General features: G+C 36.1%; 2 protein-coding genes, 1 long non-coding RNA gene and 3 other non-coding genes across 6 annotated transcripts in view; 5 read left to right on the top strand and 1 right to left on the bottom strand.

Moving 5' to 3' along the window:
- Positions 1–9761, bottom strand: part of LOC148682305 (uncharacterized) — a 152546-nt gene extending 142785 nt beyond the window's left edge. The window contains exon 1 of the long non-coding RNA XR_015943055.1: positions 7532–9761. This is a non-coding gene — a long non-coding RNA (uncharacterized LOC148682305). The remainder of the gene's footprint in view (positions 1–7531) is intronic.
- Positions 1–26986, top strand: part of znf1117 (zinc finger protein 1117) — a gene marked incomplete in the record, with an annotated part of 481533 nt that overhangs the window by 19308 nt on the left and 435239 nt on the right.
- LOC108182171 (oocyte zinc finger protein XlCOF6-like) lies at positions 1676–13000 on the top strand. Its single transcript, NM_001441791.1, has 3 exons — positions 1676–1726; positions 4149–4295; positions 9729–13000. Exons 2-3 carry the CDS (start codon positions 4211–4213, stop codon positions 11183–11185), a joined length of 1542 nt encoding a protein of 513 aa, NP_001428720.1. The 5' UTR covers positions 1676–1726; positions 4149–4210; the 3' UTR covers positions 11186–13000.
- On the top strand, positions 18350–18431 carry trnas-cga (transfer RNA serine (anticodon CGA)). Its single transcript has one exon. It is a non-coding gene; the product is annotated as a tRNA-Ser (tRNA).
- On the top strand, positions 19373–19454 carry trnas-uga (transfer RNA serine (anticodon UGA)). Its single transcript has one exon. It is a non-coding gene; the product is annotated as a tRNA-Ser (tRNA).
- On the top strand, positions 20402–20483 carry trnas-uga (transfer RNA serine (anticodon UGA)). The gene has a single exon. It is a non-coding gene; the product is annotated as a tRNA-Ser (tRNA).

Raw genomic sequence — 26986 nt, 5'->3', positions numbered from 1 at the left:
CATTTACTCTTACCAACCTAACTAAAGGCAAAGAAAAAGGGGGTAAATTGTTTTTTTACAATTGAGAGAGATAGTGATGGTCTGACAAATACAAAACATGGTATTTTGCCAAATGGTACAGCCAGCAAAAAGGTGTGAACTATGACAAGATTTTTTCTCCAACTGCTAACATGACTAGTATAAGAGTGTTCATGCAAAAGCTGTGCAAGAAAATCTGATTGTTCACCATTTATTCATTTTCTTTTCGGCTTAGTCTCTATTAATGTGGGGTCACCACAGCGGAATGAGCAGCCAACTTATCCAGGACATGTTTTACACAGCAAAGGCCCTCCCAGCTGCAACCCATCCCTGGGAAACATCCACTCACACACACAAACACACTCACACTAGAGTCAATTTGAGCTTTTACCCAATTCACCTATACCACATGTCTTTGGACTTGGAGAAACCGGAGCAAACACATTGAGAACATGCAAACTCCACACAAAAATGCCAACCGACCCAGCCGAGGCTCAAACCAGTGACCTTCTTGCTGTGAGGCGAACATGCTATCCATGGGCCACCGCATTGCCCCTGATTGCTCACCTGATGGATGTAAAAGCAGCATATTTATAGAATGTGACATTTTTTATAGAAACGCCAGAAGGTTATGAGTAGGCCCACATAAAATCTGTGTGCACAGAAATCCGCAGAATTTTAGCCAATCATTGAGTCTATTTATTTACTTGTATAAATGTGTGTACATTTATTTATTTATTTTTTCAGTTTTTTTAATTAATTTCAGTAATATTATTAACTAATATGAAAATGTTTATTTAATTTATCTACAATACAGTGTGTAAAGTAATATTTTCTGTCTTTTAGTAGAGATATTATAGAAGAGACTTGCTTTGTTTACCTAACAAGTGGATCTAGATAGATTTGCATTGTAAAAAGTTTTTAGTTAAAATACTCCCAAAATAAAACCACATAAATCCGCAGTTTTTATTTATTTATTTATTTTTTATACTAAATTCTCAGAAGAAATAGCAAAAAAGGTCAAGATTCTGTTTGGCCCTAATTATGAGGTAAAATTTAAAAGAAAAGAGAAACCAGTGTGTAAATTGAAAATAATCACTTTATGGACTTAAGCAATCAGGCAGGAACTAAAACAAAATGTTGATCACTTGGGTGAAGACGTGTTTGCCCCTCGTATTCTTCAGTATATCTTCATTTGCATTCAGCAGAAGAAACTCAAACAGGTTTGGAACTGGTAGAGATGAGTAAATGACAGAATTGTAATTTTTGTGAACTACCCCTTTAATGCTTCTTTGAGTTAAAGTTAATATGATTCCAGAAGATAAAGAATGACAAGAAACAGACACTAAGAGACAACAATTCATATATAAAAACTCAGGAAGTTGTAGAAATAGGAAAGACCTTAATCACAAGTATGAGATTTAGTAATGTGTTCTAGACATGCAAGTCATCATAAAGTAAATTAAAAAGGTTTTTCAAAATGATCTTTAAAATGTTTTGATCAGCTTCAAATACTAAATATGTCTGTGTGTGTGAGAGAGAAAGCTGATATAGTGTAAAGTGAAAACGAGGGAGAAATTTATCAATAAGTCATGACTCATGACAGTAGCAAAAAAAAAAAAGCTGAACAAAAAGACTTTTATTTTGGCGGGGTGCTGTGACGTCATAAGGCGGCGCCGCTTTTGCGCTTTATTTCAACAGGAGAAAGGTTTGTTTTCAAGCTTTTACACTTATATAAACCGATTGATTAAAGTTTAAGGTTTTTTCATCCGATGCTAAATTATGTACCTGCTGTTGACAATATTATTTTAACCCTTTATACCAGTGGTTCCCAACCTTTTTCTTAGGGCCCCCCCCAAGAACATATACCAACATTGGAGCACCCCCACCATATAAATACACACGCACGCACACACATATGTACTGTATATATATATATATATATATATATATATATATATATATATATATATATATATATATATACATACATACATACAGTATGTGTGTGTGGTTGTGTAATATTAATATATAATATGTATACAAAATCTAAAATAATCAGTTTTAACTTGTCTTGGCCTTCAACAAAACCAAAATTTAGGTAGGCTTTGACATACTGTCTAATCTTTTTCTTCACCTCTGAAGAATCATTGCATTTACGTTACGTTCTCTGCCATTTTTGTTTTGATTTCGCCTTTACGAGAAGTTGGACAACCACATTGCGCAAGTGAGCAAAATTTAAATAATTATTTAAAGTTATTTATTTTAATTATTTTTACTATTATGTTGGAATTTTAAGCATGTGTTTTGATTTTTTTTGGTACTTAAAAATACATATATAATAGTAGGGCTGCTCGATATTGGGAAAAATCATAATCACAATTATTTTGGTCATAATTGTAATCACGATTATTCAAAACGAGTATCAGAAAAAATACAATAAAATTATTAGCGCTCCTGAGAATTTTTAAAAAAAAAATATTTCCCAAATTATGTTTAACAGAACAAGGAATTTTAACAGTATTTCCTCCAATATTTTTCTTCTAGGCTTATTTGTTTTATTTTAGCTAGAATAAAAGCAAGTTTAAATATTTTGAAAGCTATTTTAAGGTCAATATTATTAGCCCCCTTAAGCAATAAATATTTTTGATGACTTGCCTAAATTAACCTAATTAAGCCTTTGAACTGCACTTTAATCTGAATGCTTGTATTTTGAAAAATATCTAGTAAAATATTATGTGCTGTCATCACAGCAAAGATAAAATAAATCAGTAATTAGAAATGATATATCAAAACTATTATGTTCAGAAAAAAAAACTTCTTTCTATGAAACAGAAATTGGGCAGGAAAAGTTAATATTCAGCTAATATTCAGGAGGGCTAATAATTCTGACTTCAAGTGTATACATACAGTTATTTTCCAGCCTGCAAAGGAAAGAGAAATAAATACAATTAAATAAAAATATTAAACAAACTGCTTTAAGCATCTTCACTGTAAGAAAAACACTTTAGCTACAAAAATCCTTCAGAGAAACATTTTCTCGTTATGTTTGATTAATGATAAAACAGGCGGCAGCAGGAATATTTCGCGCTGTCTCTTTAATGGTTTCTCTTTCACGTCTTTTGATTCTCAACTTGTTTGTTTATTACACAAATGGGGGCTAATATAAATAATCACGAAACACCGCGTTTTGACACCTATTTGACCATTAAAGCGCTCACGTTAATGACTTTAGATGTCTGCGCTCCTCTGCTCGTCTCAGTGTGCGAATGAGAGCGAAAGCTGACTGGCCGCATGCTTCTGGCTGCGTGTGCGTGCTGCACACACACATTCGCGCTTTTAAGAGCAACGCGTGCACAGCTGGAAAGGTGGCGGTATATGATGCAATAATCGTTTATCTTGATTAATGCTTTTTTATAATCGTTTGAAATCGAAATCGGATTTTCGATTAATTGTACAGCCCTATATAATAGTGGAGCATTTTTATGCCTTTTTCTACCTCAATACTTATCCTCTCCCGCGCCCCCCTTGTGAACTCTGGCGCCCCCCTTAGGGGGGCGCGGACCCCAGGTTGGGAACCACTGCTTTATACAACGTTACTATTTTACATAGAGGTAAAGTTGGTTTTATATTTGCACATTCTGACTTCCACTTAATATAATTTCCTAAAAGTATTATTTGCAAACTCTAAATATTGAAATTATATTAGCAGCAAATGACTATCAAAGTACAACAGTGTCAAATAAACAGTGTTAATGTTGTTTTTAATTCACACTTGCATCGAATATTCAAAGTAACATGGTAAATAATATAGAGACTTCTAAATGAACGAGTGTGTAAATATAAAACTAACTTTATGGTTTATATTACCTATATTGTTTGAATAAAGCAACAGAAAAGTGTGTAATAAGTGTCTTAATGATGAATGTTTACTTGATTCAATAGCGTAATATCACTCCATTCTAAGTATACATCATAAACGGAGTACTACTTTTAATCAGCTCATTGTTTCTTGCTCGGACTCACTCTTTTACCTGATTTCTTTTTAAATACTCTCATATAAAGAAACTGTTGTAGCAAGTGTTGAAGTTATTTTTTTTTCTGTTCATTGTTTTATTCATTTTAAACAGGAAGTGTCCAAACAAAGAGAAAAACTCCTGCTGAAGTGACTGATCTCCACACTGTTATAAAGATGGCGTTTATTAAAGAGGAGAGTGAAGATGTGAAGATTGAAGAAACATTCACAGTCAAACAGGAAGATCTGCAGGAACAAACAGGTTGATTTTCATTCTCAAAGAACAACTCAGTCATTTGATCTTCAGATATATTTTAATAATAAGAATACTAAATTAAATCCATCTTGTAGCCCTGAGTGTGCTGCCTAGTTCTCCTAAATGCACATAAGCACTTATTGAAAGATAGTAACAAGTTTCTTTTGTTACTTGTTCTCGTGTCTTTTGTCATTCTTTTATGTATTATTAGTCTCCCATTTTCTCTACCTTCTTAAGGTTATTGCTTTTCTTGTTCTACTGTTTGTAAAGAGTTCTTGAACACAGGCGCTATATAAAATTTATTAAAAATAATAAATTAAAGTTTAACTGAGCTGACGATATTTGACCTACAGTATTCTCATAGAAGATATCTGCTATTACGGTGATAGTGTTGGCTTAGTAATTTCCATTTGCATATGTCACGTTGATCACAATTCCCTTTTTCCCCTCAACTTCTTTATGGGTTTATACTTGTTTCTAGTAGTTGTTACTAGTTCTTACAGATTTTATCTGAGTTAGAACACACGAGACTCACACATGAACATTTACTCAAAGGAGAAGAACCACCAAAATGCCTTTATTGCAACAGAAACCAAACAGTTAAACATATTCTTGTGGAATGCCCCATTTTTAATGTTATCAGACAACAATATTTATCTGGAGAGACTTTAAAGGAAATATTTTTAAACGTGAATCCATCTAAAGTTGTAGAATTTTTATCAAAAGGAAATCCTAAAAAACTGTTTTAGATTTTTATCTTATATATTATCATTATTATTATTATTATTATTTATATGTTTTACCTTGTACATTATTTATTGCTGTTGATGACTTTTAATTGTTAGAATATTTTTACTTGATCTATTTTCCTTTTGCCATGACATAGCCATAGACGCTGAAATGGCAATAAACTCTCTCTCTCTCTCTCTCTCTCTCTCTCTCTCTCTCTCTCTGAGTTAGAACTAAATTAATGTTATAAAAACTAATTACCAGGGCTATTGTGTTTAAACAGGGTTTATGCGGGGTTGTAAATTACAAAATCAAAATTTTAGGCCTTAAAGTCTTAAATTTACTGAAATGTTGTATTGTAGGTCTTAAATCTTTTTTAGACAAGTCTTCATTTTCCTTTGTTCATGTTTTGCTGCTCAATCTGGTCAAACCCCATACAATCACCAACAATCCATCTCAATAAAACAGTAAACTTTTTATTCAAAAAGGTCATTTTAACTCTATTTATCATAATGCTTTAATTGTTTTCCTTACAATAACATATGTTTAAACGTGCTCCATGTATTTACTGCTGAGGACAGACTGTTGTGCATATTTTTTTTTTTAATTTTTAAAAAACTTTTAATGCACTTGTTAATTGTTTTTTTGTTTTTTTTTTTTAAGAAAATTTATGTTGGAAAAAAGTGAAGTAGAGCTTGCTTGTTTTTACACAATATTTAAGATCTTTTGCTAAGAAATATCTAAAATATTAAATGTTTTATTATTCATTTATTATTGTATAATTAAATGTATAAAATTATTATTATTTATTTTTTGATAGGGAAAATAAAATCCTTTCTATCTGGGCCATTTGAAAAAATCTTTAGCCCTTTATGTGTCTAAAATTTCATTCATAATGGTCTTAAAAATGTCTTAATGTCTTAAATTTAACTTGGTGAAACCTGCAGAAACTCTGGTTTAAAGTATGTCAGAAAACGTGGATGCCCCAAATATTAAATATGCTGAATGAAATGGACACTAAAATAATTAATTATTATAAAAAATTGCACAGTATTCTAAACTATATGATGTTGCTGTGGAATGACATGAGACAAAACAAACACATTATAGTGGAACAATAACGTTTAGCATTGCACTGACTACAACTGGCCAACAAACTAGTCTAAAACTAGTCTAAAAATGACTTTTGCTGTTTAAGAAATGGATTACAGCATGCTGATGATATGCAAACATTTGAGCGTAAAGTTTGTCAGTATTGACCAAATTCTTCACGTACCAGCAGGCGCCGCCATTGAAATCTTTTTGCTTGAGACTTTTTTTTTAAAGGATGAATTTTTAGATCCTAAAAACCATGTCATGCTGCTTAGGCAAGGGACAGTTTACAAGGTATACCTCGGTTTGAGAAAAGTCAAGGTTTTAAAACCGCCAATATTTTCTGCTGTATTGTTCCTACAGTATATACTTTTTAAAAATGTTTTATTTTAAGTTTTTTAGGACAACAGTATCTCCAGGAGAAAATGTATCCAAATTATGAGGTTTTAAATTGTAAAGAAATCTGTATTTTTAAAACAAATGAAGACAGCAGTTGTCAATTATTCATTTGAATGATTTTGCCAGACATGTTCACATACATGTTCACATACTGCTCCAAGATATTGTAAAAGTTTCTCCAATGAAAATATTTTGTTCAAAGATAAAAAGTACAGTTAAACCATGATATTTTTATTCAAGCTTATCATACCGTCAGAATCTTATACTGGCCCATGCCTAATGCTGCTTGATGTTGCAAAGTCATATTTTCTTATTTTATTGTTTTTTGTATGTATAGTCATGAACACATTTGTTTGTGGAGCAAGTTTATTAATCCTGGTCATTTCTCCAATAGGCAATTGAAGTTCTAAAACAATAGCATATGAGTTCAGGGCACTGTTTTGAAAGGAGGTCAAGTGAAAACTCAAGAGTATTTTAATCCGGAAATGAGAGAAAGTCTGGGTTATCATTTCAAAATGGCAGGTTTGTCAAACTTGAGAAAGCAGGGTAAGCCAGTTTCTGAAAGAGATCTAACTTTAACTGCGAGTCAGTTACCGTGGTAACTTACTCTGTGAACCTACCTGGTCAGTAGCAGGTTTTATTCTCTAAACTCGTGAGTTTTTGTCAGTCTCCTTTCCTTTTTCTCGCTTAGCCTTACGTTTCCAGCCACCTATTTTTAAGTGCATTTTGGATGGGCTATGAGCATAAAAAATTGGTTGATGGAAATGTCATGATGCACATAACTTTTGAAATATTGGCATAAAAAACATGCGCATAACTGAGTAGGATAAACTTTTTATTTAATAAGAAAAGATAAACTTACGTAAACTACGCAAGCACCTTTACTGAACAAATTCCAGTTTGTGCATTAAAAAAGGTTGGTTATAAGAGATTATATGATACAAATGTGTGTGAATGCACAAACCAGCAGGCTGAGCACTCTGCAGAGCGTCTAAAATGTTGTTTTGGTCATTCTAAAACACCTGAACCATTTCAGTATTCATGTTATTGTATTATTAATGATCTCCAGAGCGTCTGGAGTGTGTCAAGAGTGTCTGTTCTCTGCATCTCATGGCTTCAAACGCCACCACATGTTCATTGTCCTCTGAGGGGAAAGTCATTTATTAAATAAGCAAAAGATTCATGTAACTTCTTCTACCATAATAAATTCTGTTTTTACTGTTGATACTTGGAACCAGTTAATCAGGAAGTGACGATTTTGTTCTTTTTGATTCATTGGATGGAAACGCTGATTTATTTGTGTATTTTTCATGCAATATTCCAGTTTTGCAAATAAATTTAGTTCTCATTTTTGGATGGAAACACAGCTATTACCAACATTTCAGTCTCACAAAGAACAGTACGTCACGTATGAGAATGGCTTGGCCTTTAATGAATAATTAGCTTAACATTACAGACCTTCGACAGGGACATGTACTGTATCTATGAAAGCCTTCTCACATTCTTCGGTCCATGGAATCGGATTCTTTATGGCTTTAGCCATGTCTTCTAAAGACATTCCTCTCAGACTTCCCTCACATAAATTGGGACCCAACTTCATTGGACCATTTCCCATTATCAAGGTGCTCAGTCTAGTGTTGGTTCAACTCAAATTAAGTCTAAGTTTAAAAACATTCATCCAGTCTTTTTTTCAGGTGTCTAAGATCAAACCCATGCTTCTCTCCCCACTGCACCCCATAACCTCTGCTCCTCTGCCTCCCAGACTGGTTGAGGGTGCACTCACATACACAGTGCACTGGCCCCTGCATGTGAGGAGGAGAGGTAGAGAGGTTATCAGTATCGGGTAGACTGGAAAGGTTATGGTCCACAGGAAAGATGTTGGATTCCGGCTCTGGATATTCTGGACCGCTCTCTCATTGATCAGTTTCATTAGTTCCATAGTGAGTCTTAAGGGAATGCCAGGGGCCGTTCTTGAGAGAGGGGGTACTGTCACCGTACCTCACACTTTTGCTCTCTTCTCCTGTTCTGGGTTACAGATTATCTCATGTCATCTGCTTTTATTTGCAGTCACAGAAGCTCTCGTTTCCCTTTTTTCCTGTTTATACCACATCATTCCCTTCATGTTTTTCAGTATGTTATCGATCATTTGTGTGTATATTATTTTATTACTCACCCTGTATTTGTGTCCAGGACCGCTAGTGAGTGAGTGTCTGGTTGTTTTTTCCCATGAAACTTTATCAGCGCTCACCCGACCGGGTGTTTACTTTGATTTTTGCTTTTTCCGTTTCTCACTCCTTAATAAACCCTTGTTGTTTTTCTGCATTTGATTCAGTTTTTTTTGTTTTTTGTTTTTTTTTACTTATGACACAAGAATTTTCTTTTTCATTTGTGTTTACATGTCTTTAGATTTTGGCATGATGTCTAGCTTTTGAGGCTCTTTTTGTCTACTTCAGACAGGTCCTATTTAGGTAATTTCTTGATTGAGAACGTGTGGTAGTTATCAGGTCTGGGTGTGGCTAGAGAACTTGAACCCGGTGTGATAAATAAAGTTATGTTTAATGGGGAAAAACATTTTCACACAAGTCTGTGTAGTTCAGTGTTTTGTCCTCCTTTTAAGAATAAAATTCTTCATTTAAAAACTGCACAATGCATTTAGTTATGTTATCTTTGTCTAATATTTACATTTGTTTGATGATCTGAAACAGTTAAGTGTTAGTATTCTGCATTGCATTCGTTACATGCAGATTACTAAACCAGAGAACATTTGTCATCTAAAGGTGCAGGTTTAAGGCTTTATGCAGATGTTATGCAGATATGTCTCATGTCTGTGGGGCAAATATTCTCAGAGATTCAGCTGCTTTTTTTTCTGACAGGTTTACCAGTCAGGCACAGAATGAAAAAGCATTCCCTATCTGCTTTACAAGTTTTACAAAAACATGTTGTTTTGTGTGATTACGAATATATACAAATAGAAACTGGCCATTTACAGCTTTCAAATTTATGTCTCATCAATATGACCAAAATGCTCTGGGATTAATCATATAAGTATCTGCTTAAATGTGTTTGTGTGTAATGGACACTAGGAGGTTAATATGACAAGATCAATCTAAATATGATCTGCTGTTTTTACATTTAATGTGCATCAAAATTAAAGTTTTCACTTCCTTTTCACTGAGAGTTTTAATGATTTACTAAAAGCTGAACTTTTTATTATTTCAGATCTAGTTAAAGAGTATGAGAGGAGTAAAGAGGAGGAACATCATGTCAAAATTGAAGACAAAACTCATTTAGAGACTGATGATATTTTAAAAATGAGAGACAAGCGTTGTTTTACCTGCAATCAGTGTGGGAAGAGTTTGGCAAACAAAAGCAAACTAAAGATCCACATGAGGATCCACAATAGGGAGAAACTATTCACATGCACTCAGTGTGGGAAGAATTTCAACCAATCATCAAACCTTAATCAACACATGAGGATCCACACTGGGGAGAAACTATTCACATGCACCCAGTGTGGGAAGAGTTTCAGCAACTCAGCAAACCTTAATATACACATGAGGATTCACACTGGAGAGAAACCATTCACATGCACCCAGTGTGGGAAGAGTTTCAGCAACTCAGCAAACCTTAATCAACACATGAGGATTCACACTGGAGAGAAACCATTCACATGTACTCAGTGTGGGAAGAGTTTCAGCCAATCATCAAACCTTAACCTACACATGAGGATCCACACTGGAGAGAAACCATTCACATGCAGTCAGTGTGGGAAGAGTTTCAGCCAATCATCATCCCTTAATCTACACATGAGGATACACACTGGAGAGAAACCATTCACATGTACTCAGTGTGGTAAGAGTTTCAGCCAATCATCAATCCTTAATATACACATGAGGAACCACACTGGAGAGAAACCATTCACATGCCTTCAGTGTGGGAAGAGTTTTAGCCAATCAACATACCTTAATCAACACATGAGGATCCACACTGGGGAGAACCTATTCACATGCACCCATTGTGGGAAGAGTTTCAGCAACTCAGCAAACCTTAATCTACACATGAGGATTCACACTGGAGAGAAACCATTCACATGTACTCAGTGTGGGAAGAGTTTCAGCCAATCATCAAACCTTAATATACACATGAGGATTCACACTGGAGAGAAACCATTCACATGCAGTCAGTGTGGGAAGAGTTTCAGCCAATCACCATACCTTAATCATCACATGAGGATCCACACTGGAGAGAAACCATTCACATGCAGTCAGTGTGGGAAGAGTTTCAGCAAATCATCAAACCTTAATCTACACTTGAGGATCCACACTGGAGAGAAACCATTCACATGTACTCAGTGTGGTACGAGTTTCAGCCAATCATCAAACCTTAATATACACATGAGGAACCACACTGGAGAGAAACCATTCACATGCCTTCAGTGTGGGAAGAGCTTTAGCCGATCAACATCCCTTAATCGACACATGATGATCCACACTGGAGAGAAAGAGTTTATGTGCTTGAAGTGTGAGAATACTTTTATTACAGCTGCAGAATTGAAACGCCACCAGAGGGTTCACACTGGAGAAAAACCGTACAAGTGTTCACAGTGCAGTAAGAGGTTTGCTCGCTCAGGAACCCTGAAAACACATGAGAGGATTCACACTGGAGAGAAACTGTAGACATGATCAGTGTGTACAAAGTTTCACTTAATCAGGGCAGCTTAAGAAACACATGGGATGGTTTTTGGTAAGGCGCCGACACATGTAGCAGCATAGAAAGAGCGCTTCCATACACACTGGTATTAATCCTCCTTTTTACATCATATATAATAACCTAAACCATATTTAAATGACATGGAGGAGGGACAAAAACAAAAAGGCTAGGACAAAACAACCAGTTAATCCTGAAAAAAATGAGAAATCAACAGATGAAAAATCCAAGACAGACGGAATAGCTGATAGCCTGTCACCTATCATTGCAGCAATATTTACAGACATCAAAGCTTTCCAGAAGAATATTAAATCTGATTTAACCGCCTTCCAAGATTCTCTCGCAAAAGATGTGAAAATGGAATTAAGTAACTGTAAACAAGAAGTCAATCAACAACTGGATGACCTTATCACGGACCTAAATGCAACGACAGAAAAGGTCAACGAAGTGGAGCAGCGAGTTGGAGAATTTTGGAGAACATTGCAGAGATGAAAGAAATGCTCAATCAATCCATTCAAGTACAAGAAAATTTAAAAGAGAAACTGTGAGATATAGAAAAACGCTCCCGTAGAAATAATAATCAGATTTTTGGAATCCCGGAAGAAAGCATTCTGAATGAAAAGGGAATTAAGTTCTAAACACCACCGCCGGCAAGACTTAAAATCTTTTTGGAAAACAAAGGACCTGGTCCTCCGCTTTGCATGGAGAAAAAAAGTAATACACTGAAATAAAAAAAGAATTTTCTTTGACCAAGACTACCCACCTGAGATCCAACAGAAAAGACGGGCTTTTGCTCCGATAAGAAAAATTCTGAATGAAAAGGGGATTAAGTTCCAAACACCGAATCTTTCTGGAAAACAGGGCAGTCATGTACAATTTGATGACGGAGGCATCAAGAGAAAGTCTGAAAGAAAAAGGACTGATAAACAGCGAAGAAGAAACTATTATAGGAATCCCTGGGAAAGAGAAACAAAGACCTTGGCAAAAGGTTGGAGTGACATGGAAGAAAAGTAAGGAAAAACATCAAACGAAGATCCGGGAAAAACTATGTGAATTTCAAAGGGACAACACTAGCTTTGTTTGGAAGAAGGGTAAAACCTGACAGATCCTAACAAAGAACTCTGAGAGACTGGTAAAACTTCTTGACTTGATTCACCGATAATGGACCAAGGTTATAATAGTTTTGGATTTTTCATTAGTTTTAGTTTCTATTTCGTTTTGACTTTTTATTTTCAAATTCAGTTAGTTTTAATTAGTTTTAGAGGCAGATTTCTTAGTTTTTATTAGTTTCTATATTTTAAAAATGTCTTTTTATTAGTTTCAGTATTAGTTTCAGTTTTTTTAAATGAGGATATTTGTTAGATGCAAAATTCTAAATCAACAATATAAATATTGTATAATAAAAACTCAACCACACATTTTTTGAAACATGTATTCAAAGAATATGAACACTATCATCCACCACAACCATCTACCCATCCTCAAGTTAGACACCCAGTAGTGATGGACAGGGCCGGATAAAACTATGGGCATTATGGGCACAGGCCCAGGGGCCCGTCTGCACTTAGATTTTGCCTACTTTTCATCACCAGAAAGACAAGTGGGAATTATTGATAAGTGTGTGTATTATGGAGGACTCCGACTCCTAGAACTGGATTGGAGAGGTGTTATCCAAATCATGTGCAGTATAAGTTTGTAGAAGTTATACATTAAAATACCCTAAATATACATTTTAATACTGCTTCAGTGAACTTGAACAAGTACATTAAAATCCATTAATTTCCCCTAGTTGTATTAGTATTTTTTTCTTTCAAATTAAATGCTTTAAAAATAAGTTAAATCTTTGTAGAATAGAAATATATGTACTGTATATCAATTATTTAAAAAATGTGGGCAATACATTATAGATAATTTTTTTATCAAATATTATATTAATCTTATTTTTTAATTCAACTATAGGGTGCGGCTATAGTGAGCCTTCAAGACATTGTGCCCAATGGGCTCTGAATTATTAATCCGGGCCTGCTGATGGGTAATTCAGATTTTTAACGTGGATGCTAGGACTCAACATTATGTAGTCAGCAATAGTAATTTAAGTCAATTAAAATGATCAGAAAAGTCTTTCAGTAAAGTTTTGCAACCCAACTGAATCATGATTCACTCATTTAAATTCCATTATGATTGTCTGCTATGAAATAAACTTGCGTTTTTTCACCAGATCCTCTCATTTAAGCCTTAGTTTACCCGTGCTTCAGTTCTTCCAGTTCAGTTCAGTGGTTCAGTTCAGTCACACAGCAGGCTGAGGGCTGTACTGTTTTTGTTTGGTTCACTGAATCACGCATGCGCAGTATTAACGGTTCACCGCTTCTCAATGTAAAGTTGCTGTTCTAATAACTGAATGAGAGTATATATTGGCTTATTTAGAGTCAGAGGGGTAGTAGACTTGTTATAAAGTAAGTAGTTGGTGGATAAGTTCTTACTGGAGACGCGAATCGTTTCAAATGATTTAGTTCGATTTAGTGAACTAGTTCAACTGGTTCAGTTAGAAGATCCGGTTAAAAAGATTTGTTCGCGATCGCGATACAGAAATAAAACCCATTATTGGGCATAAACGTGTTAAAGTAATACTTTTAAGTATCTTTATTTAATGCTGTCGTCGTGATGCTGTCATGTCCTCTCATTGCTTTTGTCGCGGGAGCAACAGCGAGGATGACTGGAGGAGAGCCGGCTCGATCTGGCCAATGGCAGCAGGAGACACTGAGGTGCGGCAGGATCAAACACAAACACCTGCAGCGCGGAATATATTTACTTCTAAAAGGCTTACAGTAAGATTATGTATTAAATACATTTACAAACACGAAAACGAGGTTTTTGCTATCATTTTAGTTCGTTTCAGTTAGTTTTGTATCTACACAACACAGTTTCAGTTAGTTCTAGTTTTTAAAAGAACTAGTTTTTATTTTTATTACAGTTAACGACAATTATTTTACATTTTAGTTTTAATTTTTCGTTTTCGTTAACTATAATAACCTTGTAATGGACATTTAAATAGTTTAAAGGAAGAATGGTATTTAAACAGTCTGACCAACGACACAAGATGAACAAATAAAGCACACCAAGACTCAAGCCATTGAGTAACATACTGGTAGGAAGACATAAAAGGATTCGAATTTATACACTTAAAATCCCTTGCTATAATTAGTATAAATATTAATTTGAAAACCTAGCCAGAAATACAAGAATATTCCCAGACATGGGAGCTGAATATATTCGTTAACATTTTTTGTGCAATAGGCACAGCAAGGAGAAGCCCTTTAGAGAAGGAAGACTTTCCCCTCACGTTAAGAAGTTATTTAAGACTTTAAGGGTTGAAGACCGTTTTCGTTATTTTTTGTATGTGTTCAAGATTTTCTTGTTTGTGTTTTTCATGTTCCGGTCACAGTGATCTTCGCAATAACATCTGATTATAGTATATGCAAAAACAGAAATATAGAGTAATTACTTTCAATATTAATGGGTTAGTAAATCCGATTAAAAGAAGCAAACTCAAGGCTAAAATAAAAAGAGAAAAGCAACAGATAATCTTCTGGCAAGAGAAACATCTTTCTGATACAGAACATAAGAAATTGGAAAAAAAATGGGATTTAAGGTTTTCTTTTTATTTTATTATCTTTCTCATATAATAATGGTCGTAAATAAGGAGTAATGACATTAATCTTAAATAAAATCTAATTTCAGTTAATTTCTGAAATTACTGATAAAAAAGGATGAAGGAACTATCGACCAAAAAGTTGCGTTAGTTAATATATTTAGACCTCCTGAAAAAGACAAAGCATTTCTCAAAAAAAAAAAAAGTATTATAGCTAAGGAGGTGTCAGGTATGTTGATCTGTGGGGGAGACTGGAATGTACAACTTCAGCCTAAATTGGACTCGTCCTCTAATAAGCAAATTAGTCAGAAAACTAAATAAATAAAATATCTGATGAAAGAATTAGGCTTAATAGATGTTTGGAGAGACATTTACCCTCTTAAAAAATAATGTACTTTCTTTTCTACCGCCCACATGTATCATTCTAGAATTTATCTTTTTACTTTAGGTCTGATCAACATAAAATAAAAGACTGTAAAATAGGAACAAAGGACATCTCAGACCAAGCAGGAGCTTATTTAACAGTGTACCTGGACAATAAAGCCAAAAAGACATTTTGGCGATTTAAAGAGCCCATATTATACATGAAATAGGGCCATATCCTGGTTGTAAGGGTCTCCAACAACAGTCTAATATGCATGCAAGGTCAAAAAACACTTTCATGGTCTTATAATCTGCATTTATTTTTACCTAATTATCCCAGCGACTCCTGTATGAATCGTCCAGTGATTCATTTGTTCCCAAACCCCTCCTTAGCGCGGAGCTAATCTGCGCTGATTGGACCGATGACAGTCTGTCGCGATTGGTCGACTGCCTTCAGTCAGAGAGGGAAATGGCCAATAGCTAATCAGCAATTTAAAAAGTAATCACAGTTCATACACGCTCGATAGTGTAGACGTGGATTTTAGCTGCCACACTATGGCGAGTGGATAGTGCCACGGATAACCGAACGAAGGAGACAGTCGTGTACTCGCCATACCACACACACACAAAAACACACACACACACCTCCGGATGACAACGCTCCCGCTTCCGCCCGCACCCACCAGGTTTTAGCCTGAGAAACCGCTCCGTTTTCTGCCCGCCGCGCCCGATCCCGCTAGAGCGGAGGAGAACACAACCAAAAATCACCCAGTATACAGTCCAGACAGCCAAGCTGTCTGTATAAACACACACACACACACAGCACAAAGCACACAAAGCTCGTTCGCGCTCTCTCTCGCTCTCTCTCTCTCTCTATCTATCTATCTCTCTCGCTCTCTCTCATACGCGCGCGTGCGCACCAACACACACACAAGCACCAAGCAGACTCTCTCTTTCTAATTCGCATAGTAATATCCGTGATATTGCTAGACAGCCCGCTCCCGTCCCAAATTAAACCCGTTACCGACTTTATAAATTTCCGAATAAATCGCAGGAGCAGAACTCTAGCACGGAGCTCCATAAACAAAGCAGCACGCGTCGCGTTTTTAACGTGACTTTGCACGCGATAAGAGAATATAGCCAGTTAACCTGATACAGTACACGCGGTTACAAGTAACAAATCACAACTAAATACATTTGCAAGCTAGAGTAAACGAGGCAACAACTTTAACCGCATGTACTTACACTTGAGAAATGGAAGAAACCCATCCTGACGTCCATCAGTTACTCTTTACTGATCCTTCCTTTAACAAACTCAGATGAAGTATTCTTTGTAGCATGTAGCTTCCAGAAGTTTCCAACTGCTTGGTTATAATGCTGATGTTTCATCTTTGGGTAGAGACTCAATATAATATCCATCTGCAGTGTGACTTCAATCGACCGGCATGTTTGTGTGCGTGTGTTTGTGGGTGTGCGTGTGTTTGTGGGTGTGCGTGTGTGTCTGGGTTTCTGCGTCAGAGGGCGGGGCCTCAGGTTTGAAATCTCCCGGGTTTGCGCGTGCACGTGAATAACTTGGTTTTGTTCGTACGTCATGGCGAAACACCTTATGAATCGGTTTTTAGGCGACTCGTTTGAAGCACTATGAGTCGACTCTTTTATAGATGAATCAACAGTTTTAAACACTGTATTCTTACAGATTTAAGCCTTAGCTGGATACTTCACTTCACTTAGAGCTGTGTTACACACTACATGGAGGGGAATTTTCAAAAACCCATAATATGGGCTCTTTAAACTGGACTTTTCCACCAAGCTCTCAAATTTTGCCATATTTCCTTCTTTTCGATATTGGAATATAAACTTTTCCAGTACTCTTCTGCTTTGGGTGTTACAAACACGTCTTTAGATAAGCAAAAATAAAACATTTTCAGTATACCATCTTTAAAAGCATATTGATTTTCTTTAAAGTTAATCACCCTTCCTTCATCGCTGTGCATTTCCAATTTATTTTTTATCATTTCTTTCCATTCTTTTGGTGTTGTTAAATTGATTTTCAATAACTCTTTTAGTTTCATTTTCATAGTTTTCTATTATTGTACCTATTATTACTTGCGCCTGTACATAACCAGGTATCACTTCATATAAAATATCTTTAATTTGCTTTATTCTTGCATTAAACCATTTCTTATAAAAAATAGTGTTATTCCCTTCTTTAATGTATTCATTTAAAAACAGCGGCTGCTTTAAAATCTCTTCTTTACTAAAAGTACAATCAATATGCTTTCTAAAATCTCCCCATGCTTTGATAACCTTTTTATAGAATTCTGGAACTTTATTCATCATATTCTCTTTGGGTTTCATCCATAATATATATTCTTGTATTTCCCCTCATTTATTTAAAAAAATATCTTTATCTTCCTCCCACACTAAATTCCTTGTTTCATTTTCATTTTTACCAGCCCTTATACCTAAAATTTTCATATCGATTTTCTCCTCTTTAAATTAGATTTTTTCTGGTAAAACATTTATTTTTCCCATTCTCATGTATTTAGGATTCGATATGAGCAACAGGACCTTTGATGCCAGCATACTGTGTAGATAAGCATTGATCAAGTCACGCTTCTAAGGCATGGAAGGAATCTTTTCAATTGTTAAGTCTCCATTCATTGCCACAACTACAGATAGACCTTCTGCAGTTGTCATCAATCTATTTATTGTCTCCTACATGACATGGAGTCCAAACTATTGTGTTGTACTGATGTCTACACCTACAACAACCATTAACCAAAACCTCACAGTAAACTGTTGTGTTTTAGCAACATCTACACCAACCATAAACCTAAACCCCACCTCACGGTAAACTTTTGTGTGCTGTAAAGGTCTGCGCCGACCACAACCCTACACTTTGCCTGCTTGTAAAGCCAAGCCATGGAGCCCGGATAGCTCAGTCGGTAGAGCATCACACTTTTAATGTGAGGGTCCAGGGATCAAGTCCCTGTTTGGGCGTGTAAGGCTCTTTTTGTGGAGCCACAGCTTATGCCGTTGAGCTGTCGCTTGCCGAAAGATTTATCTGCATGCACAACAAGTGTACTAGACAAGAGGACATGGAAGGCCAAGCAGTCTTGTAGTCGTGGCCGAGTGGTTAAGGCGATGGACTCGAAATCCATTGGGGTCTCCCCGCGCAGGTTCGAACCCTGCCGACTACGTCCAGGCAGTGCGCAGGATTTAGTTTGCGACATTCCATGATTGTTTGTAACTCCATTCTTTCTTGGGAAAAGGGTTGTGCTGGAAGGGAAAAGCACCAAAGATAAAATGGCAGCGCATGCTAACTGACTGCTCTGGGGGCCTTCCGTTTTTAAAGACATATGACAGAGAGTGAAGGCCCAGTGGCTTTCCCGTAGCTCGTCGTGATCGTATAGTGGTTAGTACTCTGCGTTGTGGCCGCAGCAACTCCGGGTCACGGCAGGTTTTTCAAGGTGACATTGGCATTGCACTCTGTGTTGCCATCCGTAATCTCCAACCTCCTTTTAGTGCAGGCTGTGGTAATGGCACTTCCTGAATGTTTACGTTTCCTAAAGTGTGGAAGACTAGGGATTAGATATAAGAGAAATAGGATACGTTGAAGGCAGCATGCTGTGTAGATAAGTACTGATCTAAGTCACGCTTCTCAATTGTTGAGTGTCCATTCATTGCCAAAACAGCAGAAAGACCTTCTGCAGTTATCATTGATCTCTTTAATGTCTCCTACATGACATGGAGTTCAAACTATTGTGTTGTACTAATGTCTACATCTACAACAACCATAAACCCAACCTTAAAGTAACCTGTCGTGTTTTAGCAACATCCACACCAACCATAAGCTTAAAACCCCATCTCACGGTAAACTGGAGTGTTCTGTAAAGGTCTGCGCTGACCACAACACTAAACCTTGCCTACTTGTAAATTACTATTGTAGAGCTTGGATAGCTCAGTCAGTAGAGCATCAGACTTTTAATCTGAGGGTACAGGGTTCAAGCCCATGTTTGGGTTTGTGAGGCTCATTTTGTGGAGCCACAGCTTTTGCCGTTGAGCTATCACTTGATGAAAGTTTCATCTGGATGCACAATACGTGTACTAGTCATGAAGACATGGCATTTCAGACAATCTTGTAGTCGTGGCCGAGTGGTTAAGGCGATGGACTTGAAATCCATTGGGGTCTCCCCGCGCAGGTTCGAATCCTGCTGACTACGTCCTCTCTCTTTTTAAAATTGCAGCAGTCATCAATTGTTTGCATTTCCATTGTTTCCTGGGAAAAGCGTTGTGCTGGTAGGAGGAGAAAAACAACAGCGTGTTCTCACTGAACAGAAAGGGGCATATCACAGGCAGGAACATACCACAAAACGGCCACAAACGCTGTCTCGTAGCTTGCCATGATCGTATAGTGGTTAGTACTCTGCGTTGTGGCCGCAGCAACCTCGGTTTGAATCCGGGTCACGGCAAGTTTTTCAAGGTGACATTGGCGTTGCACTCTGTGTTGCCATCCGTAATCTCCAGCCACCTTTTAGTGCAGGCTGTGCTAATGGCACGTCCTGAATGTTTACGTTTCCTAAAGTGTGGAAGACTAAGGATTCGATATGAAAAACAGGATCTTTGATGCCAGCATGCTGTGTAGATAAGTAGTGATCAAGTCACGCTTCTAAGGCATGGAAGGAATCTTTTCAATTGTTGACTGACCATTCATTGCCACAACAGCAGAAAGACCTTCTGCAGTTATCATTGATCTATTTAATGTCTCCTACATGACATGGAGTCCAAACTATTGTGTTGTACTGATGTCTACATCTACAACAACCATAAACCCAACATCAAAGTAACCTGTCCTGTTTTAGCAACATCCACACCAACCATAAGCTTAAACCTCATCTCACGGTAAACTTTAGAGTTCTGTAAAGGTCTGCGCCGACCACAACCGTAAACTTTGCCTACTTGTAAATTGCTGTTGTAGAGCCCGGATAGCTCAGTCAGTAGAGCATCAGACTTTTAATCTGAGGGTCCAGGGTTCAAGTCCGTGTTCAGCCGTGTAAGACTCATTTTGTGGAGCCACAGCTTTTGCCGTTGAGCTATCACTTGATGAAAGTTTTATCTGGATGCACAGTACGTGTACTAGTCATGAAGACATGGCATTTCAGACAATCTTGTAGTCGTGGCCGAGTGGTTAAGGCGATGGACTTGAAATCCGTTGGGGTCTCCCTGCGCAGGTTCGAACCCTGCCAACTACGTCCTGTAACTTTTTAAAATTGCAGCAGTCATCAATTGTTTGCATTTCCATTGTTTCTTGGGAAAAGCGTTGTGCTGGTAGGAGGAGAAAAACAACAGTGTGTTCTCACTGAACAGAAAGGGGGCATATCACAGGGAGGAACATGCCACACAAGAGCTACAACGGCTGTCCCGTAGCTCGCCGTGATCGTATAGTGGTTAGTACTCTGCATTGTGGCCGCAGCAACCCCGGTTCGAATCTGGGTCACGGCAGGTTTTTCAAGGTGACATTGGTGTTGCCATCAATAATCTCCAACCACATTTTAGTGCAGGCTGTGCTAATGGCACGTCCTGAATGTTTACGTTTCCTAAAGTGTGGAAGACTAGGGATTCGATATGAGAAACAGGATCTTTGATGCCAGCATGCTGTGTAGATAAGTACTGATCAAGTCACGCTTCTAAGGCATGGAAGGAATCTTTTCAATTGTTGACTTGTGGCAATTCATTGCCACAACAGCAGAAAGACCTTCTGCAGTTATCATTGATCTATTTAATGTCTCCTATGAAGGATTCGGATTTCTGTTTTCCAGTCCATCTCATCATGGACCAACGTTTATCCTTTTCATCATCCTGTTTCTCAGTATTTAACTGTGAATTGATTTTAATTAATGAATAAGTTAACACATTGCTTAATATAAGAATGTTCAGTGCATTTGCCTGTCTCTTTATACCTATTTTCAGGAGCCAGCAAACTAGGTCAGAGGTCATGGAGACCTTGAGTGGAACTGAGAGCTGAGGACTGGAAACAACTGTTTCTATTGTTATTTCTAGGAGTCAATACTGTCTAAAATGTCTAAAGTGATTTTGCCATTTTTACGGTTAAATCTTTTAAAGTTATTCTACTTTTTATTCAAGATAGACTTTGTGTAGTAAGAATTTAACTGCCTGAATGTAGATTATACCAGTTTTTAACCAGTTCGATAAAGACGGCTTACAGTACAGTCAGCCTTGGATAAGAAACAGATTATACTTTGTGTGTGTGTGTTCTATTTGATTGTTGATCCATTTCACAGGTCTGGAGTCAGCTCTAATCAGTCTAAAGGATGTCTGACATTTATGTTTAGATATTGTTCAGAATTGTACGCACAAACCCCACGTAGAAATGTTCCTAGTTTATCTGTGTTTTAACCAATCAGGTTAGAACACCAAATATGTATGACACAATTAATGACGTTATGTGAGAGTATAATTGTTATTGATTGGTGATTGTAAGCAGAGCGGCCTAGGAACTCATTGCGAGTGTTGAAGCTGGCTTCTGCGAATAAAACTGCAAACTATCTTCAGTAAACTTGATTTATTTATTTAAATCTCTGACTCCGGCTCTTCTTCATCTACCAGACTGGTCATTCTTTGGGTTAAACTGTAAACTATCCCTAGAGTTTTGGTGGAGGATGCAGGCACTTGTTTACTGGTAACACCATTGATCAATCAACAAAATTAAGGTAGGAAGATTTAAAAATTATAGACTAGGGATTGTCTGTGAAGTAGTGGGTAGTAACGGAACGCTGCTGGTTTTTTCATTCAGACGTGAATGAAAGTGTTGGTTTCTCATTTAGACGTAAATGAAAGTGATGGTTTCTCATTCAGCCGTGAATGAAAGTGTTGGTTTCTCATTCAGCTGTGAATGAAAGTGTTGGTTTCTCATTCAGACGTGAATGAAAGGCACCGGTGGATTCACAGTAATTTGTGGTAGATTTGTGTGGAATCCCTTAGCGAGCTGGTGCATTTTTGCGGTACACCTATAGTGATAAGTTATAAGTGTAACAGTAGTTAAGGGGTGTACCTCGTCCTTCACCCAGAGTTAAAATACTCAGTTGATGGGTGTGTTTTAAGACATTCTCGGGGATAAAACTTGGACTGGTTTTTATTTAGTAGTGGACTAAATTAACCCCAGAGTGTAATAAAGTTCCACCACTGATATCTAACTACATCACAGACAAAAAGGCATGCCATAAGAATAGTGTAGGTCAGATTATTAGGGAAAGAAATAATTGAATAAAAATAACATATAACATTATAATAGAGCTCCATATAGATAGTAGTGGCCACAAAAGTCAGACAAGATACCTAGAAATATCAGGGTGAGGTCGATTGATCAATGATGCACCAGGAGCAATCCCAAGAAAATTATGACCCTAACTGGATTGGACCGGTCTGGACAGTTTGCACTTCTTGGGATGGTTTGCAGATTCATCAAGCAGAAGCCAAGCACTGTTGGTAAGATTGCCCTCTCAATTTCTTCTTGCTTTTGGTGTTGAACTCTGATATAAAAAGAAATAGGTGAGAGCAGAATGCAGTAAATGGCTCAGCTAAGCTCTCGGGTATAAAATTATTTTAGAACTGATTTTAAGAAAAAAAAAAGTATTCCTTTGGCATTTAATGGTCATTGAAAAGCTAAAATCTAAATATTGAGGGGCTAGTAGCAAAAACTAAGCACAGAAACTGACAGTAACATTATGGGAATAAAGAATAGCTTATGTTTTGTCTTAGAAGATACGATTCTGTGTGACTGCACTGCTATCTTGGTTTAGCCCTCACCATGAGCTTGGTTTTGGCTGTAAAAATAACAGACACATGTCTGAATAAAAATGTGCCATGTAAGTCTGTGCAAACAAGCAGCTTTATGGTTGGATATATATATTTTTAATAATATATATGTAACATAAATGGGGGTTTCAAATAATACTTTGATGGATGCAGTTAACCCCTGAAAGATCTAAAACTATTGTTGACTGTAACAGCATTACTTTGAAAATGCATTTCAACTCTGTTTTATATGTTTTAGGACGGGCTTGAGTAAAAAGATTACAATAAAATTATGTTATTGAGGTTAATGTTATGTTTAATTTATGTTTTAATCTAGTAAACAAGCATTAACTGTTCTGGATTGCTCAAAACTGTCTTTTCTCTCTCATTAGATGTCAGCTAACGTCTGTTTCACACCGCAAGCATCAGCGGCGCGTGAGCAGCGCCTGTGTTTTCGGCATCCATGTTAACAGATTAGAGCTTTCATACCGCACGCAGCGAGTAGGGGGTAACTGGTCGGAAGTTTTTTCCGGTAGGGGCGTGGCAAAAGGTTTTTCATTGGTCAAAGGTTTTATTTCCGGTCAAATGCGTTGGCCAATTAGAATAACATATTACTTAAGCTGCTTGTTTAGCTTAAGGGTGGATCATTCTACTTTATGCTACTGGTGTTAAGAATAAAGAATGAATTAAATGTAATCACAAGTTTCATTAAAATAATTGCTAAATCAGCATTCTTAAGGATACAAATGCTTAAATATCATTAGACAAATGATATGTGTTTTTTTTTTTTTACTGGCTATTATAAATGCACTACTTAGAAAAGCATTTTATTTAATACTATTTTAAATTGTGACTTAGTTGTTTCCCAACTGTGTCACTGAAATGATTGCCTAAAATAATTTAAATAAAAAAGATTTTGAAAAAATACATTTTATGTCAGGTAAATATATATTGTTCAAATATCACAGATTTATAACAAAGTTAACTCAATAATAAACTTATGTTAAGTGATATTAATCAGTTTAATTAGAACACAGACACAAGTTCATTAAACATTTCAGTTTAATTATCAAAAAACAAATAAAACAATCTCTTAAAAAATATGCCTTACACTGACTAAAAATTCATACATCCGTCAGTTCACAACAATCCATTAAGTACAAATCCATCCATTCATCATGTAGTAGCAGTGCATAGAGCAGAAGCCATTAAACTCTTGTCTGAATGCTCTGTACATCTCTTTTCCTCCCATTGCCACAGTATCCAATGGTGTTTTTGTAGAGCCAACCACAGGATTAACATCTGGAGAGCTTGAACTCCACTCTATATTTGACCAAGTAACAGTGAGGAATGCTCCATCCCCTTCATCATAAACATCTAAACCAGGGTTTTTCAAAGTCTTAAGACAGTGGGCCTCCCTTTTGACACAACTTATCCATTGGCGCCCCCCCTCCTCCCAAACACACATGCGCACACACACACACAGTATATACACAGTATATATATAAAGACACAGACAGATGTCAGACTGTTAACTCACTTGTATCATCATTTGCATGAAAGTGCAATTATTTACAGAGTAAAAGGTATTTTTAAATATAAAGTTTTTAAAACTAGGATGATGGTTCAAAATGAATAGAACAGATCCAATAACTGTCCATCCCAGTCAAAACAGTAGAAGTTTAGCGGGTCTCATGCTGTCATTAGCCAAAATATCTTGACAAACCACACATAAAAGTCGTGGTTCATCAGCTGGTCCGGTCCACGTAAATCCTAAACTCAAATACTGATCATCATATCGTCGTCTTTTGGGTTTAAGCCCTGAACCTGAAGGCTTTGAATACCAGTATTGGCGGGCTTGCCAAACAGAAGCGAATTCACAGCTATGGCCTTCTGGGTAAAAAAGGTTTTCTTATTTTTGACATATTATTTTTTTTTAGCGTTGTTTAATTCAAAAGTTTAAATATACTAAAAAATACATATAATTATTAAACTTAATAATTATATTTTTATTATATAACATTTTTTCCCGCGCCTCCCCTGACATGCTCTGGCGCCCCCCAGGGGAGGCCCGCCTCACACTTTGAAAACCCCTGATCTAAACGAACCTTTCAGAACAGGTCTGATGGTAGCTGAATTAAAGACTAAAGACTAAAGACAAAACACACACACACACACACACAAAATAATAAATGACAACTGTAAAAATGAAAACTAAAAAAAAAAAACTATAAAATAAATTGAAAAAATAAAATAAATTTAAACATACATCACTAAGACCTTCTCTGGGATCCATAGCTGAAGGGAAATGCATGTATACATATTTTGTAAATATAAAATGAAATGTGTATGTATATACACATACACACATATATTTGATAATTACAAACACAAGCTGATTGGCAGGTTTTAAGCATTTAAGAGCCTTTGTGACACTTGTGCTATTTAAGTCCCATCATTTAGGATGACACTAAAGCACAACTATGATGGAATGTAATAACTGGGAAAGTATAATGTGTAAATTAATTAGGTTGTAAGTTTGATTAAATAATTAGTAAATTTGATTGCACTGCAATTTCAGTGTCTTTAAACTAAGAATAAAAAACAAGCCTACAAGTGCAGCAATCCACAATAAATGGTATTGTGCTGCCACCTAGTGGAAAAATTTACTTTAAAAAAGTGATTTCTGCTACATTGGTAGTTGTAAATTGAAAAGCAGTGTTTGAGACATTTTAAATATCGTAATGCTCACATACAGTTATATATATATATATATATATATATATATATATATATATATATATATATATATATATATATATATATATATATATATAGTCAGATCTCAATCCAATATAGCACCTTTGGGATGTGGTGGAACAGGAGATTCTGCAGAAACTTGCGTAATGCTATCATGTAAATATGGACCAAAATCTCTAAGAAATTTTCCAGTACCTTGCAAGAACTCACACCACAATCTCCTTATGCAAGTCATATAGCCAGTTTTAAATAAAAAGACAATTACTACAATGCTAAAATTCTTCTTTTATACTGGCTGACAAAGTGTTGAGCAAAGACTCATCTCAGAATAATCAAACCCAACCTCAGGAGCAATGTACAAGGCTAAAAGTAAAAGATGTTATTTAGTTCTAAAATTATGCAGTTGTCATTGTACATTGTAAAACTTACCATGAGCAAAGACTTCACAGTTATTGGAGAAACACTACATTGGAATGTCCTAGGTAATGTTATAAAATGTATATAAACATGTAAACAAATATAAAATATAAATGATAAATCTGCAAGAATCATCATCAAAAAGTCATGTACTAAAATCATTTAAAGTAAAGCATGTTTAAAATAAGAAGTTTCAAATGTAACAAAAAAGTAACATCCCTTATGCATAGATGAAAAATATGAAATTACTTGTTGACATACAAATTCATATTTGGATTTTACTTGCATAAAATGTGTCATATATGCAACAAATATTGTGAAATGTTGCAAAAAAAGTCCACTTATGTTTTCAACCATTGGAATTACAAATATGTACATGCATGTTCCTAGCCTATATTTTATACTATGATTTTAGTGCACTTTTTTTCTCTAAGTGAACATATTTGCTATATTTCTAAATGCATGTTCATAAATGACAAGTTTTAGATGTAAAATAAACATGAATGTAGGCTAATTTGCACATACACATTGGCATGTGTCAGATTTCTATGAGAGATCACTGTTCACGTCATCACATATGACCCAAACAAATTATAGCCTATTAAAATGCATACCGCAAAATAACTAGTACTTACATTCGTGATAAACTGTGCGAGGTTTGTGACTTTGCAGATGAGTGTGTATCATGTGTAAAGCTCTCAAAATATTCACACAAAACGGACACCTAAACATATTACCAAACTGTTTTAATTGTAAATCTTAA

The sequence above is a fragment of the Danio rerio genome, chromosome 4 (genome assembly GCF_052040795.2).
Source record: "Danio rerio strain M-AB ecotype USA chromosome 4, GRCz13ab, whole genome shotgun sequence".
In the NCBI taxonomy this organism is placed as follows: Eukaryota; Metazoa; Chordata; class Actinopteri; order Cypriniformes; family Danionidae; genus Danio; species Danio rerio.
Note: the sequence above shows the minus strand (reverse complement) of the source record. Positions and strands in the feature narration are given on the sequence as shown.